We start from the raw sequence: 18,788 nt of genomic DNA, 5'->3' as shown, positions 1-18,788 counted from the left end.
TGCCCGCATGAGCGTGTGGTCAGCTTCCAGAACCCCCTTACAATACGTCTCGCACTGCAACGCTAGGCGCGAGACCTAAAAAGTGGGGACATACCATGCAAGAAAGATGGCACTTTCTCACATAGGGGGGGTAAGAGCTTTATGGGTTTAGGGACAGGTAAAGGGAGGTAAGGGGTTTTAAACTTTCTGGGGAGGGTAGAGGTAAAAGGGTACGGTTCTTTTGTTCAGAAGTGGGCAGATGTAAGGGGTAAATGTTTTTTGAGGTTTACGCTCAGTGAAGGGTAGAGATACAGGGAGGTATGATGTTTTTAGGGTTTGGGGAGGTCAATGAAAAGGGTATGAGGGTTTTCTAGGGTTCATGGGCAGCTACAGGTAGACAGAGAACTGTTAGTAAGGGTTCAAAGGCAAGTAGAAGTAAAGGGGGGGTAAAGCGTTTCTTAGGGTTCAGGTAGAGGTAAAGGAAAGTAACAGGTTCTGAGGGTTCAGGGGAGATTAGAGGTAAGTGAATTAAAAGAAAGGGGAGTTGCACGCCAAAAAAGACAATGTATCAAACAAGTTACTTCCCTTCGGTAACGATACATCTGTAAGAAACATTAGTAGTGATAGATTCCTTACCTTAGAATTACCCCCAAGCGTCAGACTGGATCCGGAAAGTTTGTCAGCAGTACCCCTGCGCGTCGGAAAGTGGCGGCGTGCGGCTCCGCGTTCGTCGATGGCATCGTGGTCGCCGAGATGACGTCGCGGCAGCTACTTAGACGCCGCCCTCGTGCGCTGACGTCAGTTCTGTACACGACTTTCCGCGCCAGAAAACACAGAGCCATGCAAGATACTGCCCTCTGGTGCCTTGATACTAGGGCCCTGAAAGGGATGACCTTAACCCTAGAAATCAGTTCGCAGAATGGGGAGGATGGGTGGGGCGGTAAGGAATCTATCACTACTAATGTTTCTTACAGATATATCGTTATCGAAGGCAAGTAACTTGTTCATCTGAAAGAAACACATAGTGATAGATTCCTTGCCTTAGAATAGATACCCCAGCAATACCAACCCCGGTGGTGGGACTGCGAATCAAGATCACACAATGAAGTCTCGAAGAACGGAACTGCCAAAGAAGCCGTCTCTCCAGACTTGGCTGTCCAGGCAGTAGTGCTTAGTAAAAGTGTACAGCGAGGCCTACGTAGCTGCCTGACATATCTTGCAGGGGGACACCATGTCCCAATGCTGTAGTGGCTGCAGTCGCCCTGGTGGAACGGGCGCGCAGTCCCAACGGAGCTTCCTGTTTAGCCAGAGAATAACAGTCTTTAATACACAAGGCGACCCATCGGGAGATAGTCCGCTTGTGTACAGCCCAACCTTTTTTGGGCGCCAACGTAGCCAACAAAGAGCTGGCCATCCACCCGGAACTGTTGTGTGCAGTTCAAGTAAAACGAGAGCGCACGTTTTGGGACCAGACGATGGAGCCTCTCTTCCTCTCTAGAAGGATGCGGAAAGAAGGTGGGAAAAGTGATGGTCTGCCCGATGTGAAAGGCAGTGACAACCTTTGCAGAAAGGATGGACGTGTCCCGAGAACAACCTTGTCTGGATGGACAGATAGAAAAGGAGGCTCTACAAGAAAGCCTGGAGCTCACTCACTCTCCTGGCAGATGTGATGGCAACCAGGAAAGCAGTCTTCAAGGTCAGCAGACGAAGAGGACAATTGCGCAGAGGCTCAAAGGGAGCGCACATTAGATATGTAAGAACTAGATTCAAGTCCCACTGTGGCATTACAAAAGGAATAGGAGGGAAAAGAGGAGTAATGCCTTTGAGAAATCTATTTACAACAGGGGACTTGAAAAGAGAGGGCTGATCAGGGAGCCTGAGAAAGGCCGAAATAGCAGAAAGGTAGCCCTTGATAGTGCCCAGAGCAGAGCCCTGCTGGGCCAAAAAAAGAAGAAACAGAAGAACGTCTGAAAGAGGGGCAGAAAGGGGATCCACAGCCTTTGCTGTGCACCATGCCACAAATTTGTTCCATCTTCAGGAGCATACCAACTTAGTGGAGGGACGCCTGGCTGCCAGAATGACATCACAGACTTCAGGAGACAAATCAAAAGGAATCGACTGCCACCCCTCCGAGATCTGGACGTAATCGGACAGGTTCCCCTGATGCTGCGCCCACTGGCACTTCAGGTCCCACTGCAGAGCCCGCATATGCCATCTAGCATGAGTGACCAGCAGGATGCAGGAGGCCATAAGGCCCAGTAGCCTTAGGGTCATCCTGACCGAAACCCAGGACAGAGGCAGAAAGATCGGAATCATAGCCTGAATATCCTGGACTCGCCGTTCGGGAGGATAGGCCCAAAACTGAGTCGTGTCCAGAACTGCTCCGATGAAAAGGAGCTTCTAAGAGGAAATCAGGTGCGACTTCGGCACATTGATGGAGAACCCCGGCACATGCAGGAGGTCGGCCGTAGTCTGGAGGTGGGAAACGACTGCCTGGGGCAAGCCCGCCTTCAACAACCAGTCGTCGAGATAGGGGAAGACAGGAACCCCTGATCTGCGCAGATGAGATGATCGATCATTGGTATTAATTTCCCTGCTTTCATTGTCTGCTCTTCATCATAATGAAAGCAACCTATTACAGTAACACGGAACTTGAATAGCCTGATGCTCTCTCAACCTAGGAGTTGTACCGTGCAAAGTTACCGGAGTAGAATCTCCTTAGGATAAAGTATCCCTAGTGCAAGTGCTACTATAATTTAATTTCTTTTACTTACCGACCTGTTCCTAAACACACTTCTGAAAGGAAAGTAATTTTATTCATAGGGGTTCCAGTTGATGATGCAGTTGTCAACTGTCATTCCCAATTTTGCCGTTCTATACTGTAGTCAGACAGCGAAGGAACACATCCAGAGGACTGCAAAGGAGGTGACAACTGAGTTGTGGGAAAAGGTTTTTAAACAGCTGCTCTCATTGAGGAAAAAGGCACAGGGAGATGGCAAAATAGTCCTTTATCCCAAGCCTTTTCTGGTTTCTAGCTTGTTTTTTTAGAGGCTACATGTGATAGAACCTTGAATGTGGCTGGTATCTTGTCAGCTGTTGCCCCATTTGAGGTCTTACCTTCTTTTCAACGGTATTTCAGCAGCAGTTTACAAATGCTTGTGGTAAGAGGACTTCTCTCTTGGTGATTTGACCTAGCCATTTTTTGCAGCCACCCCATAAGTCAACATTCACATTGATTGAGTTTTTGCTGAGAATTTCCTGAAGATCTTAAGACCCTTTCTTTTATGCCTAGGATAAAGGCAGAAAATGAAGTGCTTATTTCAAGTTTACTAAATTGCTCCATTTGACCAGACCACCATTTGCCACATCAATAATATCAGGTGAATTCATCCAGTTAATCAAAACGCAACAAATACCAGAACTCTAAAAATGCTTTGACATTTTGAAGGTCAGGACTGGAAACGTAGCATCCCTGTGGCATTGCCCTCTTGTAATACTCAAGCTAATACTGTGGTGCTCGAATATCTAGACAATTTTATAGATAAATAAATTAAAACACCACTCTTCGGTATCTCCTAATTGGCAAATGGACACATTTACAAAGAGATACATATGTAATGTAAACAAAATACCCAAAACAATTTTAAATGTATTGACTTTGTTACAAAGGTTAATATTGCTCACCCAGCAGACCAAGGTGAGGCGTCGGATGCCTGGTTCTGTGACACAAAATGTGTATTAGGCGTGTGAGGGCTTCCCACGAGGATTGTATTCGGTGCAGAGGGTCTCTGAGGGGTACCAATAACCTATAAATATAATGTATATGATATAATGTGATGAGTTCATCTGTTCAACAACAAAGTAATATTTACAAAAAAACTGCCAGACTGTATAGCAGCTGCAAACAACATGACAACAAATTCTCAAACATGTAACAACAACATCAGTCATTATCAACTAAGTAAAAGGAAGTGTTGAACACATGTAGCACAGTCGATAGAAGATTGGCAATATTTTATTTTCTAAAATGATGCAATGAACAAATTACCCCATTACTATACTTATGTACAAAGAATGCTCTGTCCATGAATCCATGCTGAAGTACTGTCCCTCTAATTACAGGACCTCAAACTCAGTTTTAAAAGAGATGAGGGGCATGACCTGCAGTACAAGAAGTGTGGAGGTGTTCGTGGTGAAAAGCTTTTATCCATAGTGATGGGCAACCCAGGACCACCCAGACTACACAAACGAAAGGAGGAACCCATCTCCAACATTCTACCAATCCAAGAATACTGGGAACTAGCTGAGATCAAGACCTTTTGGAGAACTGAGATTTCTGCATTAAACAAGAAAGGCTGCCAGCCGTGCTTGTGGCACGCCAACACCTTAATTTGAGAGACCACAAAGGCGATCTGTCCAGAGTGTCCCAGGAAGAGCAGTGTGTTCAAGCTCAGGGACACAGCTACAAAACAAAGACAAATACAGAGGAAGGTTTCTAAACCACTCCAGGAGAAAGGGTGCTCCATGTACGTCTGAATACTCAGCGGAGTCTCCCACTGGCAACGGAATTCTCGCTGCCATCCCTGTATTAGTGGATTTGAGTGGTAATGGTGTCTGCATGATGGCGCACCCCAACACCTCAAGGTCACAACATCGGGAGTCACTAAATCACAGGTAAGGTTCAAATACATTGAGATCAGGAATCACTACATCACAAGAGTTTATAACACAGGGAAGTATGAAGTATATAAAATTATTTAATGTTAACAGAGGTCCACCTTGCATAGCAAGGGAACAGGAAGGGTTTCCAAACACCACGGCTTGCTTTTCAGGAACCTAAGAGATCTCGAACTGTTGAATTGTTTATAGTTGCTTATTTTTTGCTCTCACAACCTACTACTCCTACGCAAGGGTGTAACCTACGCAGGAGCTGTTGATATTGTCATCACAGTGTTATTCAACGATCACAATGTACATCCCCATGATACTTATGTCCCTATAGTGTATCATTGTAAGAATTTGATGGTAGTCCCACGAACAACTGAAGTATTGCACTAAATAAGCGATCAATAAAAACATGCAAAAACATTGAAATTATTTAATGTTAAAATATATACACACACAAACACATACATACATATATACGAACATGTACACAGTGGAATGTAGAGAAAAGGTTACAAGGTGGGGCTACATTATACACATACAAAATAGGGAACATGATAAACCACAACAATAAATGAGGTAAAGTCAAATAAAAATGACATGCATACACAGAGAAAATCATTTGTTATTTTAAAGAAATTAAGTTTTACGATAATTTGAATGTAAAAGTGAATTAATAAGTAGTAATACCTTTAAAATTGGCTATTTACAGATGAGGTCAAGGTGGTATACCAATATAAAACAAGCATTGGTAAAGACAAAAAAAAGGTCTCACCTTTGGGAAAAGTTGGCTTTGCTAATACCCTTTAGCTATGCTGAACAGCATCAGTGATGCTGTTCAGAAAGGCTAAAGAAAAAGAAAAAAGGCTACTGTGTCATTTTGTAGGAATGCAAATACAAACGGACGCCTTTGTCGATCCACCTCAGACTGGGAAATAAACAAAAGAAGAAAAAAAAGGAAAAAAAACGAGGGGGGGGTTGGGGGCAACAAGGGGGATGCAGTAGCAACAAAGGTGGCCCAGTGAGGACTTAAGCCACATGGGGGGGGGGGGGGGGGGGGGGAGCAATTGGCAAGAGGGAGAGTTAACTGGAGCACGAAGGGTAGGGCAAATCTGAGCGAGCGCGAGAGAGAGATAGCACACAAGTGAAAAAGCAACATAGGCAGGGGAGAGCTCCAGTACATCAAGGAGGGGAGAACCATACGGGACAGAGTAAGAGAAGCACACTATGGAGACAGCTGGAAAACACATGCACTCTTGTCGAATGCTTAAACACAAAGAAAAAAGTGAGTGCATGAAAAACTGAGCAGTGTAAAGACACAGTATGCGTCCATGCTCCAGGAGAGGGACAAATGCAAGAAGAGGAGGGAAATCCCACTTTAAAGAAGCAGCAGCAAGCAAATGAAAAAGACAATGAAGCCAACCTATAGCTTATAGTGGGCTTTAAGTCCACCCACTGCTTACTAACAATGTCTTGCAACAGATAGCGAAGAAACTCCAGATGTTTGGAGTCTCGAAATAATGACTTGTATCTTCCTGGATGTCTGTCGACAGGCGGAGATCTACGGTGGAGGGGGAGTAGAAAGAGATTGCAGATACCCCAGTCTGACCCATGCCCGAAACAGGCTTTAACCTGGACTTTACAAAGGGTAAAGTGTTAGGCCCGGAATCGAAGAGAGTGAGGCAACCTATCAATAGCATAAATAAGAGAGGAGAGGAACAGACCACCACCATTTTTTTCTGAAAAAATATTTATATTTTCCAAAAGTAACAGATGTACGGATCCTAAAGGTGAAGATTGGGTCAAAATTACAGAAGGTGTGTACACTGTAGTATTAAATTACATTTTTTGTCTTTTTGTTTACAGATTCAACTTGGAACAGTAAAAAGGAAAACAAAGTGCCTGTATCAAATGGTAGACGTACGGGTGTGGTGCGTGCACCAACAGGATAACTAGCAGCCACTTCATAAGCTTTTTTTTTTTTTATTGTTCTTTAGCCATGTTACACAGGATTTGGGATGCTGTAGAGCACTGCTAAAGACAATGGCAAGCCAATATGACACAAATACAAACCCATTACTTTTGCCAATGCTGCTTATGTAAAGGATCCTCATACAGGGTGATTATATTCAACGTAATTACAGACACTGCTTCCAGTCCTGAACATTCACTGATCACCTAATGCATTATGGGTGTTGTAGTCTTGCTCTGCTTGTCATTTCATAAGTACAGTAGCAACTGCAAACAATGATTTGCCGGTGAAAAGGTCAGGACTGCAGACTGTTGGTAATGAGCTGGAATGAAGTAGTCACCCTATTCTTAAGTGGTGCCTAAAACATGTCAATAATCCATTCATGTGAGATAACTTGCTGCTTCTCTGTATTCTCAAAATGATCCTCTTTTAATCATTAATGCTTTCTATAATAATAGTTTCTAAAAGTTCTTGAGTTAATTCATTTGATTTCCATGAAACAAGGCACACAATGTCTTATAGAATGTTATTTGGTTTCACTTTTGGGATAAGATTCGCTTGAAGATAACTCGCCAAATTAGTTTAACTTTCATGCATTCACAGAACATATGGATCAGACCGCTACCAAAGTATTTCAAGCTCAACACCCTTCATACTCTAGCAGACCAAACATCGGTCTTCTGACGCCCTCAATCTGAAAAATTTCAGCAGCATCCAATATTGTAAGAAAATTAGTTTGCACCTCTCAAAGAACACAACAAGAATTCTCAATCACCAAGCATCCAGGTGTAACCACCCACACACACTGCTGCTTTGCAAAAACATTTCCCGAGGTGGTTCATCCGCAGGTGAATTAGGAATCCCAATGAAAGAGACCGTATGTATGTACATGCCTCTTTCGACCATGTAAAAAGGCCCTCTTACAAGCCTTGTGTAAAATCAAGACTTTATACTGCACCACTGCTTTTACAGTGTCTCCATGCTTCACAGCCCTTCTACGTTTATCGCTGGTAATCTGTGTACTTCCTGGACCACAGATGCAGTTCTGTTATCTTGTTCCCATAAACTGCCCAAAAGAACTCCACCATGCACCCTTGAAGGGCCTCTTCAGCAATGTTGATTAGAATTTCCAGCACCCTGATACGGCTCGACTGTCTAGCAATTTCCAATACCTTCATCTTGGAATTTTTACCATAGATTCAAGGTATCTTTCCTTTAAAAGGAAGTAATTACCTGTATCTACATAGTTACTATTGTAGCAATCGGGGTTTGCGGAGCCTGCATGTAACTTAGTATTTCTAGATATATTCTCTGTACTGAATAAGGCCATGGAGATCCCCCAGCAATTATTTTCACCCTTCACACTGCTTTTTCTCTGTGGTGTCCATCTTTTCCACCAATTCAGTCTTTACAACAGATTGAATGTGGCAGCTCAGTTTACTCCTTTGACAACCAATCACTGTCAATGACCCTGGTTCCCACCACATTTCAATGAGGAACTGCATTTGGTGGATTGAAGACTTTTCCCTTCACTGATTTTTTTGGCTGTCATCTCTCCACAAGCGGGGTACACTATGCATCACCATATTTCTGCTGCCAGGCACAGGGACATTTGCGGTTAGAGTAACCATCAGAAAAATAGATATTAAAGGTAAATAACTTGTTCTTCTGATGGATACTTGTGACTGCGGATTCCTCATCTTTGAATACGTATCAAAGTAGTACTTCGCATAAGGTGGCGAGTCTGAAGACTGGACTCACATAAAGAAGTCATGCAGGACCAAGCAGGCAAAATGGTCCTCTCTACAGACTCTGTCAAGGGAGTTGTCCTTGGTGAACAGGACACCCATGTGGCAGCCTGGCATGTCTGTAACAGGAATGCTCATCATCAACACGGTAGAAGCAACCTTGGCCCTGGTGGTATGAGCTCGAAGGCCGTTAAGAAGGCCCTTCTTCGCCAGGGCATAGCAGGTCTTCTTGTGCAGGAAGATCCACCTAGACAGGGTTTCACTTCTGCACTGCCTTCACTTTCTTAGCTTCAGCAAAGCACAAAAAGCTGGTTGTCGGCCCCATGCTCCTTCATATGCCTGATGTAACAAGCATTTGCAATGCAATAGGTCCAGCATCTATGAGAGTTTGAGCTACTGGCATTGTAAATGACAATGCCTTTTATTTATGTGTTGTTTTTAAAACAGATAAATAAAAGGCATTGTCATTTGCAATGCTTATAGCTTAAACTCTCGCAAATGTGAGACCTTTTGCATTGCAAATGCAGGTTATTAAAATTTAAAAAAGCTTTCGGTACGAGCGTGTCCTGCCTGCAACAGCAGGCAGGACAAATCTATTTGAGAAAATAGCGATCGGAGGCTGTGATTAAAGCCTACCGAGCAACACGTAACAGGGGGTGTCGCCATGGAAGGTTACAAAATAAGACAAGGCGGTACTAAGGAGGGACTACTAAGCCTTTTTGACCAATGAACAGCCACAGTTTACAGGGGACAATGATGCAAGCAACTGAAAAATGTGAGCGGAGAGTGGGCAGAGCTTCAAGTCCCTACCTTAATACAGCATGCCTCGCAGAGCACCGCATGTGCTGCCCAGGCTTGACCTAAAAACGAAGAGCTCACTTTAGTCTACTCTAGAAAGTGACGTCACTCCTCCTCAGAGGGACTTGGTTGAGGGGAAAAGCAGAGAGGGTGATGGACAGAACCACATGGTGCTAGAAAGACTGGCCAATCCCTGGCATCAGCGTATTAGGAAAGAAGGAGGCATGTGAGAGTTGAACTGACAGCCTACAGCTCAATGGAAAGGTGGGCAGAACGAATCCTAATAAGAATAAATATCTTGATGTAAGGAGTCACAGGTAAAAGCGGTCCATGGATTCAAAAGTCGTGACCATCAGGCATAGAGGAAAAGCATGCGCGGAAACATTCATAGCAATCCTTTTAGAAATTGCTTTGAAACTGGTGACTTGAATGAATAGGGTTGATCAGGTAAGCGTAAAAAGGATGCAAGCACACATATAACATTTAATAGACACCACTGCAAAGTCTTGCTGGGCCAAAGATAAAACAAACAACAAAATATCAGAGAACTTAGCCTGTAGCAGATGGTCCTTACACCAGTCCACAAATGTTAAACACACCGCATAGACTTGGTCAAAAATAGTCTAGCTGCAAGAACCACATTCACTACTTCAGCAGGTGAGTTAAAGTAGCTCAGCTGTCGCAGTTCAATCTTCACACACGAAGGTGAAAGTTGTGCAGATTCGGAAGCAGGACCCTGCCCTGCTGCAATGTCAGGAGGTTCTCTAGAAGAGGCAGGCAGATTGATAAGCATAAGCTTAGGCTGCGCAGATCGGGGTGTCAAACTCTCTTGGCCAAATCCTGAGCTACCAAGATGACCCTAGCCCTTTCGGTCCGAATCTTCAGAACTCAGAGCCTCGGGAAGACATGCAGGAATCCTGTGCACCACTGGAAGCAGAATATGTCCCCCGGGACATTCCAGTGTACAACAGTCATGCTACTACATGTTCTGGAAGGTGGCCAGAAGATCAGTCTGGAAACAAACCACTGAGCAAGTACACCCTGAATCACCTAAGAGGGAAGACCTTAGTCGTCAACTTCCAGCCTACAGCTGCTGAAGTAGTCCACCCTGGTGTTCAGCCATCCTGCCAGATGGTTGGCTGCAAGCATAATAAAAGGATGATTCAGCCAAGACCCAAGGTGCAGTACACAAGGTACAAAATCTAACATCGCCCTGTTTGTTGCAATACTACATGATGGTGAAGGACCTAGTTAGGACCTGCACAGGTCTCCTCTTGACAAATGGGAAAAAGACTTTTCAGGGCCAATGGAATGGCACAAACCTCTGGAAGATATGGAGCTTTTTTTTTCCCCACTGGAGACCAGAATCCACCGATTGCCACTACTCCCAGGTGACGGTCCGTACCCAGACGATGCATCTGTCACTACTATAAGTTGAACATGGGGTGGGGTGAACAACCTGCTTCGGTCATCATTGCAAGTCCCAGGCCGTTTCCTTCCAGAAACAGATGCCCGACAGACATACTTAGTTGAGTTCACTAAAAACAGAAGTCCCATGACAAGCCCCACATGTCAATGGGCATGCGAGACCAGTATGATTTCTGAGCCCTGGTGCCGCATTATACATGCAGCACATTTCCCTTCATTGAGCTGAGCGCAGCTTTAAAAAGGTGTGCCCAGTACAATGAAGGAAAATGCACCATATTATGGTGAATACGCTGCCCCCAGGGCCCTAGAAGCAGCGCTTTCATGTGAAAAACGGAGCAGCTGCTTGTAAGGCGCTCCGTGTTTTCACAGTGTAGGCAACCCGCCGGCACTTTTAGAGGGGATGTCTGAAGGGGTCCATAGGAGCCACTTTCCCCCCCCCTCCAGAGGACTCTTCTCAGGTGGCGCACTGTCGGAGCGCCTCCGGAGAGCTTCTTTGCCTCTACGCCTGCATCTGTAATACGGCGCGGGCGCAAAGGCAAAGGGATTCCATCTTTTAATGGGGCACGCCCCAAAAACAAACCAGGAGGGGGGGGACCCCCTGAAGATAGCGTTGGCACTTTATGTGCGCCAGCGATATCGGTATTACAGAAGGGGCCACACAAGCGTCTGCAGCCCCCTCTGTAATACCAGTGCCAATGGGCAGTGCAAAGCAGGCTCAAACACCCATTGCGCCCCATGGGGCACTTTGTGCAATACAGCCGCTGGAGTCCTAGAAGCCTCCAAACCATCCACACCAGATTCCTAGGATTGTGCCAAAAAAGGATCATTTTCCAAACACCAGGATCATATTCTCAAGGTCCTGAACTCGTTGAAGGGGTGGAAACGCCAAAGAAACCAGGATAGCCCCGATGAAGAGGATTTTCTGTGCGGATGTGAGAGGACTTCTGTTTAACTATGGAAACCCCCAAGGATGAAAGAAGGCTGACTATCGTGCAGAGGTGGTCTGCGACTGACTGCAGCAAGCCCACTGTTAGCAGACAGTCTTGAAGGATTTAGGTATACATTAATGCCTTACTAGAGAAGATAGGCTGTGGCCAACGTTCGGGAACATCTGAGGGATGAGGTCAAAGCAAAATGTAAGACAGAAACTTAGAAACCTTGTGACACTATCACAAAGAAAAAGTACCACCTGAGGGACAGCTAAAAGATAACATGAAATGTGACATGTCCTGCAGGTTCAAGGAAACCATTCAATTCCCCGAAGTCAGAGTACTCAAGGTTTTTCCAAATTGTAAATAATTTTTTTTTTAAAGTCTTCTTTTGACGGATTCTCCTGACAAACAGATGGTTTTACCTCAATGCACCTCTGTCTTCACACACTTACATTTTCAGATGTACGAAGAAAGCAAGGAGAATAGTATAGAAAGAGACTGCCTGCAGGTTGTGTTCAGCTGCTTCTAGCAAACTGCCAAGTTTCTGTGTTTCATCTGGAAGTGTCCTACGGGCATTGGATGTTATACGAAGAGTACAAAGACCAACACAGACTAATTATATTTTTTTTATCCTACCTTTTCTTAGAAGGTGGCTATTCCTCAACAGAGATTTCTGCTAACAATCTCAACTCTTTTTTTTTCTACTGACTTTTTGAAGATTAAGTAACTGTTGCCATTTGTGCAAACGAACACAGGAGATCCTTTTGCCATCAGATGTGAATTGGCACGGTTCTTCAGGAAAATCCGATTACATTTCGTCTTCAAAAATAGAACTGCAGACCCAATGGAGTCACCAGTGAACAACACTGGTTTGAAGCAACCTTCGAGTTTTAATCCTCCTCTACATCAGATACCAGATCAAGTTCTGACGTTTGAGAAAGCTGTCTTAGAAGACATTAATAGTCTAGGAGACCGCTATTTTAAATCTTACCAGAACTTACCTTCAAGAGAGAAGAAAGCTCTCTCCACTCTAGCAAATGACACTACCATCACAATAAAACCCGCCGACAAAGGCGGAGCCATTGTTATTCAAGACACAATAGCTTACCGTGAAGAATGTTTACGACAACTTAACAACACCACTGCTTATCGTCTTCTCCCTCTTGATCCAACTATGAGAATAACTAATGAAATCCAACAACTAGTAGAAGAGGCTAAAGCGGAAGGCTGGATTACCTCTAATGAAGCAGATTTTCTGACTACGAAATATCCTATTGTGCCCTATTTCTACACCTTGCCGAAAATTCACAAGGTACAAAGACCTCCACCAGGTCGCCCTATTATATCAGGAATAGGCTCCCTGCTGGAACCACTTTCTACCTTTGTTGACTTTTTCTTGAAACCTCTAGTAAGGAAAATGCCAACCTATCTTCAAGACACTAAGGATGTCTTGAGATTGTTATCAGTAACAACATTTGATGTAGATCAAGATCTCCTTGTGTCTTTTGATATTGAATCACTTTACACAGCCATCCCACAATTGGAGACACTTGAGGTCATACGTGAATTACTGGAAACTACTCCTCAAAATCCAGAAATGATCACACCTATACCTTTCATCATGGAATGTGCAAGATTGGCAATGACCGAAAAAAAATTCAAGTTCGAAGACAAGATGTACCTCCAAGTCTCATGAACTTCGATGGGGAGTATTTTTGCCCCTTCGTTAGCCAATCTGTATGTTCATGTGTTTGAACAAAATCACGTACTCAATGCTGACAACCCATTCCGTGATTAAATTAGAGTGTGGAAACGCTATATTGATGACATTTTTGTCATCTTTAGAGGCACCACCCTAGAGGTCTCAGAATTCTATGACTGAAACTCATTCCTGAAGTTTACCATAGAATACAGCAAAGAGAAATTACCTTTTTTGGATATATGTGTATATCCCATAAATGGTGGGTTAGGCTGCGAGCTGTACAAAAAACCTATGGCCAGAAACTCATTGCTCACTTATCAAAGTTACCATCCCAGAGCATTACGAGAGAACTTGCCGGTAGGACAGTTTCTGCGGCTCCGGAGAAACTGTTCGGATACGGAAAGTTTTCGCAAACATGCCCAGAATCTCTCGGTCCAGTTGCAACATCGTCAATATCCTTCACACCTAGTGAAGAAGGCAATGAAGAGAGCACTGAACAACAATCGAGATGCCTTGTTGGAGTCTCCTGTAATTAAACCACCCTTGTCGAGGCTTACATTTGTACTCACTTTTTGTACCCAGACGAACAAGATTCAAAGAAGCATACGCAGACACTGGTCGATTTTAAACATCGGCCAAGTTACCCTTCCCAGGCCCCTTTTTTCTTATAAAAGAGGCACTAATTTACGAGATACCCTTGTGCACACCAGACCTAAAACCACCCCATCTGTCAGAACTAACACATTATGGGATCTACCGAAGGTGCAAGGACATTTTCCCTGTGGTACATGCACTGCTTGTCCACAGACCGCACCAACTAAAGAGATTGATATTGGGACACAGAAACCCTGGGCTATAAAAAAACATACCAATTGTAACTCTGAACGAGTCATATATCTCATCACTTGCCCCTGTTCATTGAGGTATGTCGGGATGACGACACGCAAAATAAAGCTTCGCATCAATGAACACAAAAGTACCATCCGGTGCAAGAAACAGGCAACGAAATTGACTCAACATTTCCTCACTTTCCAACATAAAGCAGAGGAGCTCCAATGGACGGTGTTAGAACAGCCGTTCATTCCGCCACATGTCAGCGACATTGCCCGCCTCCTTTTTAAAAAAAGAACAGAAATGGATTTATTTACTCCATAGCGACACATAAGGGTTAAATGACGATATACCGTGGACTAGTCTTTGAACTCATGGGGTCTATATATCCACCATGGTTACTTGATTCAAACTATATTGCAGTCTTTTAAACCTGCTGGGAGTAGAATGGATTGACCCATACCATGGTTTGACCTCCCCTTCAGGTTATGACTAGACTGCCTTACATTTATGAGCCGCATTTCACACTACTTTTTGAACGAGTGACATTTAGCTCATTTTAATTTTAGCCCCAGCCGAATCATTACACGGCTTTACCATTTGAATATGTCATGATATTGAGCCCTATCGCTTTTTAAAGAGACATCTATGTATGCGATACGAGACTCTTGAATTTCAGATGTTCAAACATGTTTGTGCCAGACTTCAAGTACAAGAAGTCTTTGCTGTCGCGGACGCTCGCGACATTGAGACGCGCGTCTATTTACACGCGCTAGAAACATGCGTCGGTGCCTCCGCGTCCAGCTCAACACAGCCGGAGGTACCGACGGATAGGTAAGCGCACACAAGTTGTTGTTTGTGCCTCTGCATTTACATGTACTCTCTACCGAGTAAGACGCAATTAGCACAGCCTTACAGCGAGTTAACATTAGCGTCTTCTCACTAGTCTCGTAATGTCCATACTCGTGTTAAAGCGAATCCCAAAGCTGTTTCCGATCCTGGTCTTTATGCACATTATGCGGCGCCTCTGTCGTTGTATTTATCTGCATTTCCAATCGAGTAAGACGCTATCAGCACAATCTTACAGCTAGTAATCTAGACAAATACTAGCGTTGCCGCATTGGTCTCGCTATGTCCTGGTCTCCATACACATATTGCGGTGTCTCCGTTTCTGCCTTAGCTGTACTCTCAATCGAGTAAGACGCAAGTAGCGTAGTCTTATAGCTATTAATCTAGACAAACACGAGCGCTACGATACTTTGTCTCGTTAGGTCCACACTTGAGACAAACTTCGTAAAGCAAGTCACATGATTGTTTTCTGTCATGGTCCTATCGTGAGAATAAGTGCGTAGTGATTTTAATATTAACAGCAACTCTTGCTTGGCATACACATGGTCATACCCGTTTATTCTGATACAGAGCAGGGCCTCTTTCATCTGAGCGGATGCCAGGTGGGGTGAGGCGAGACCCCCTACATTGAGGGGTAAGCATTTTACCAATTTGGTTCTCATGTTGGTGATATAAATTTTGAAATTTCAACTAATTTGTTCTAGTTTGTGTTCGATTTATCTAAATCTCAGTCAGCTTAGTAAACAAAGAGAGCCGCCTAAACGCCAATAATGTTTTTCATTAATGTTGAGAAAAAGCCTGTGAACTACATTGATATTTTCCATTATAAGTCTTTTCATTGATTGCTCCACCCCAGGCGCTGGTTTGAGCAGGGGTTTACTGAAGCAGCCCTATGATGAAGCATGTCACACAACTGTGTGAGTGAGTGCAGTAATTTGACACATAGTACGTGCCACCACATATACAGATATTTTATCACTCTCTAGTCCTTTTGGTGTGTTCATACTTCATAAAGACCATACTATATCCTGGGCAGGGATACAGCGTAAGCTCACACAGGTAGTTGGGGGTGCAGATTCAATTTACCACTCAACTAGTGATGCTGGGAATATGAGGGGATACAACCCTGGACCGCTACTCCTACTGTGCAATACTGCACTGGCACAACAGAATGCGATAAGAAACCAATAATTGGGCAATGGACACTTAACATGATCTGGTGCCAACAGGTTGAGGAACTGGAATACAAAGCTAGAGAATGCTCCCCAAAATGTATTAAGCTGTGGGGCCCCTGACAGAGCATGGAGGAAGAAAGCTTGCATGAGGCCCGAAAAGAGAGTCCGATTTAAGAAAATAGAGTTTCATAGAGGAGGAGGGAATGAGATAGGAGAACCTTAACTGGAATATGCCGATGGGCCACAGCAGGAGACGATGGACACTGAAAGGGATGCCGAATCACTGAATTAGACAGACTAGCAAGATACAGAGGAACAATAACAGCCGTAACATTGGGGGGACTGGTTGCGTTTATATGTTAGAATGTTCTTGATGCTGTACTTTTTTGTTGGAAAAGCAATAAAAAAAAGATGGTTAAGCAACTCACATTTTGATTTGTGTCCATTAAAAAAAAAAAATGAATCAGTCAACAGGATAAAAAAGAAAATACAGTAGGGAAAAACAAATAAACTGATAGCTAGGTGGGCAAAGGGGCCATCGTCCAGAGCCTCTGCAAACCTTCATACCACGGAGAAAGCACTACCTTTGTCCAGCTTTGTAAAATACGTGTTTTGAGTGGAAATTCAATTAATGTAAAATGGTCTCTCCCTTAATGTATTACCTTCCCAGGTTTTTGAACGAATAAGACTTAGTTACTCAACATTTAAACAGTGAAAGTCAAGAAAACGGAATGCATCTTTTACACATTTGTGGCAAATATGTTATATTAAGACAGAACCCTTTGGTTCTCTTTCTTAACTGGGATAAATGAACTACTAATTAGGCTGCACTACTTGCTGAGTAGGGATGTATTGTTATCTGCTTTAAATCCGAATGACCTCAATGTAATGTTAATTTCTCAACCCAGGTTAAAAATTAATTAAAAAACAAGAAGTAGTTCAAAAGGGTATGTAAGCACTTGTCTGAAAGTTTATCTACCATAAAATATTTTATTTAAAAAGTTTTACTTGCATCTGGGAAGTATATGGATTCCACTTTTAGCAAAAAGGGTAGATTCAAATTAAATAGTTCAGGGCTCCGATAATTTTAACAATACACGTACTGAGAGAATATTTTGGATTGTGTCTATTGCTGTAAATGGGTAAACTCTACTTCGACAAAGTCAAGTGGTATCAAAACCTCAGTGCAGACGTTCAGCGAGAGGATTCTCTGGCACCACAAACACTTTAACCGTATTAGAAGGCTAAAAATAGATGTGAAAACATTAGACCTCTAGACACAGGCATTAGGATCACATCTGAAATCCGCTCACAGATGGCAGTGACCCCTGGCGGTGCAAATTAAAAACAAATACAGACCGTGTTCTCAACGCATATTGAAGGTGGCCAAAATTACCTGCTGCTCCTATCTGGCATCTGTCTTCAGTTAAAGAAACAACTACGTGTGTTTTTTAATGTAATGGATTCTATTGTGAGAAATTGGGCTGATGGTTGATAGGAGTGAAATCCTACTCAAGCAACAGCCACAATCTGACTGAACCATAGAAAGTAACTAAATTATCTTGTGATTAACATCCTGGCAGCTTGGCACAAAAGCAGTTCGGCTTAACTTTGAGGCAACAAGTAAAGTATGTATGCAGCACACAAACAGTAATAAAGTGAAAACATCACAGAAGAAACATCCTTCACTAATTTAGAAGCATAGGGTAAAATTTAATAAATTATTTGATACCAAAATGACATTTCAAACAGTAGAACAGAGATATGCAACTTCAAAGATTTAAGATAAGTACAGCACGTAAAAGTACAAATTCTTGCGTTATCTGATCGTGACAGATCAGGTGAAAGTCACGAGTTCAGGCCAACCATGATGGAGCGCAGGTCGATACAGGGAACAGTTTAATGCCGCTGAAAATGTTACCTACTAAAGTCCAGCGAAAAGAGTTCTGTTCGAGGTGCAGGAAGCCATGAAGAGCAAGGAGTGTCGAGGATGGTCATCACTGTAGCGCGAAGAGCAGGCCAGGCCTTGTGGACGTTGTTGCTGGAGACTCGCATTGGCAGTTACTGCATGCTTTCAATGGTGTAATGTGGAGTGCAGATTTTGCGTTACACTTCGGCTGTGGCAACTGCGCAGTGTCGGGCTCCGGAAGCTGTGCATTGATGATCGGCACAGGTGGCAAGATTTTGCGGCAGACTGGCCTGGTTGCAAAGAGCTCAAAAGTCAGGATTTATCTTTTCTTGAGTCAGCAGTGTACTCTGATGCCAGGGCCTATGGAGGCACCTCTCTGGGATCAGGAACTAACTCTTGCAGAGGCCAGCACGGCTCGGGCAATTCCAGGTGCAGATCATCTGGGAGATGCAGGGAGGTCACTGGAGTTTGTAATGTCCCTGTAGCTCAGAATAGGATGTCAGGAACTGTTCAGGACAGTGTCTGGGACACAGTCAGAGACTTGGACAAGGACTTGTGACTAGGTAGGAAATGTAAACAGAAAGAGTACAGCGCTGCCCAGGATCACACAGGAAGTCAGAGGAGAAAAGGGATCCAAATAGGAAGCCTGCACAAAGAAACAAAATAGCTATGACTCAGACAGGATAGGCACTCAAGAGATGATTTAGCATTCAGAATAACTACACCCAAGATGACGTGCAAGACAGATACATAAAACAACATTAACAATAAAGGGAATGTGGGGGTAAAGCACTCGGAAT

At 43.7% G+C, this 18,788-nt stretch overlaps 1 protein-coding gene across 11 annotated transcripts in view; it reads right to left on the bottom strand.

The window, feature by feature from the left end:
• The window catches only part of TFDP1 (transcription factor Dp-1), a 392,616-nt gene that overhangs the window by 244,087 nt on the left and 129,741 nt on the right, over positions 1-18,788 (bottom strand). For all 11 annotated transcript variants that reach the window (XM_085622724.1, XM_085622729.1, XM_085622731.1 and 8 more), the window contains one exon: positions 3,664-3,785. In XM_085622724.1, the coding sequence (XP_085478850.1) occupies positions 3,664-3,785 (122 nt within the window). The remainder of the gene's footprint in view (positions 1-3,663; positions 3,786-18,788) is intronic.

Source organism: Triturus cristatus, chromosome 8 (genome assembly GCF_964204655.1).
Source record: "Triturus cristatus chromosome 8, aTriCri1.1, whole genome shotgun sequence".
Taxonomy (NCBI): domain Eukaryota; kingdom Metazoa; phylum Chordata; class Amphibia; order Caudata; family Salamandridae; genus Triturus; species Triturus cristatus.
The sequence above is the reverse complement of the archived record's forward strand: the minus strand, read 5'-3'. Positions and strand labels throughout refer to the sequence as shown.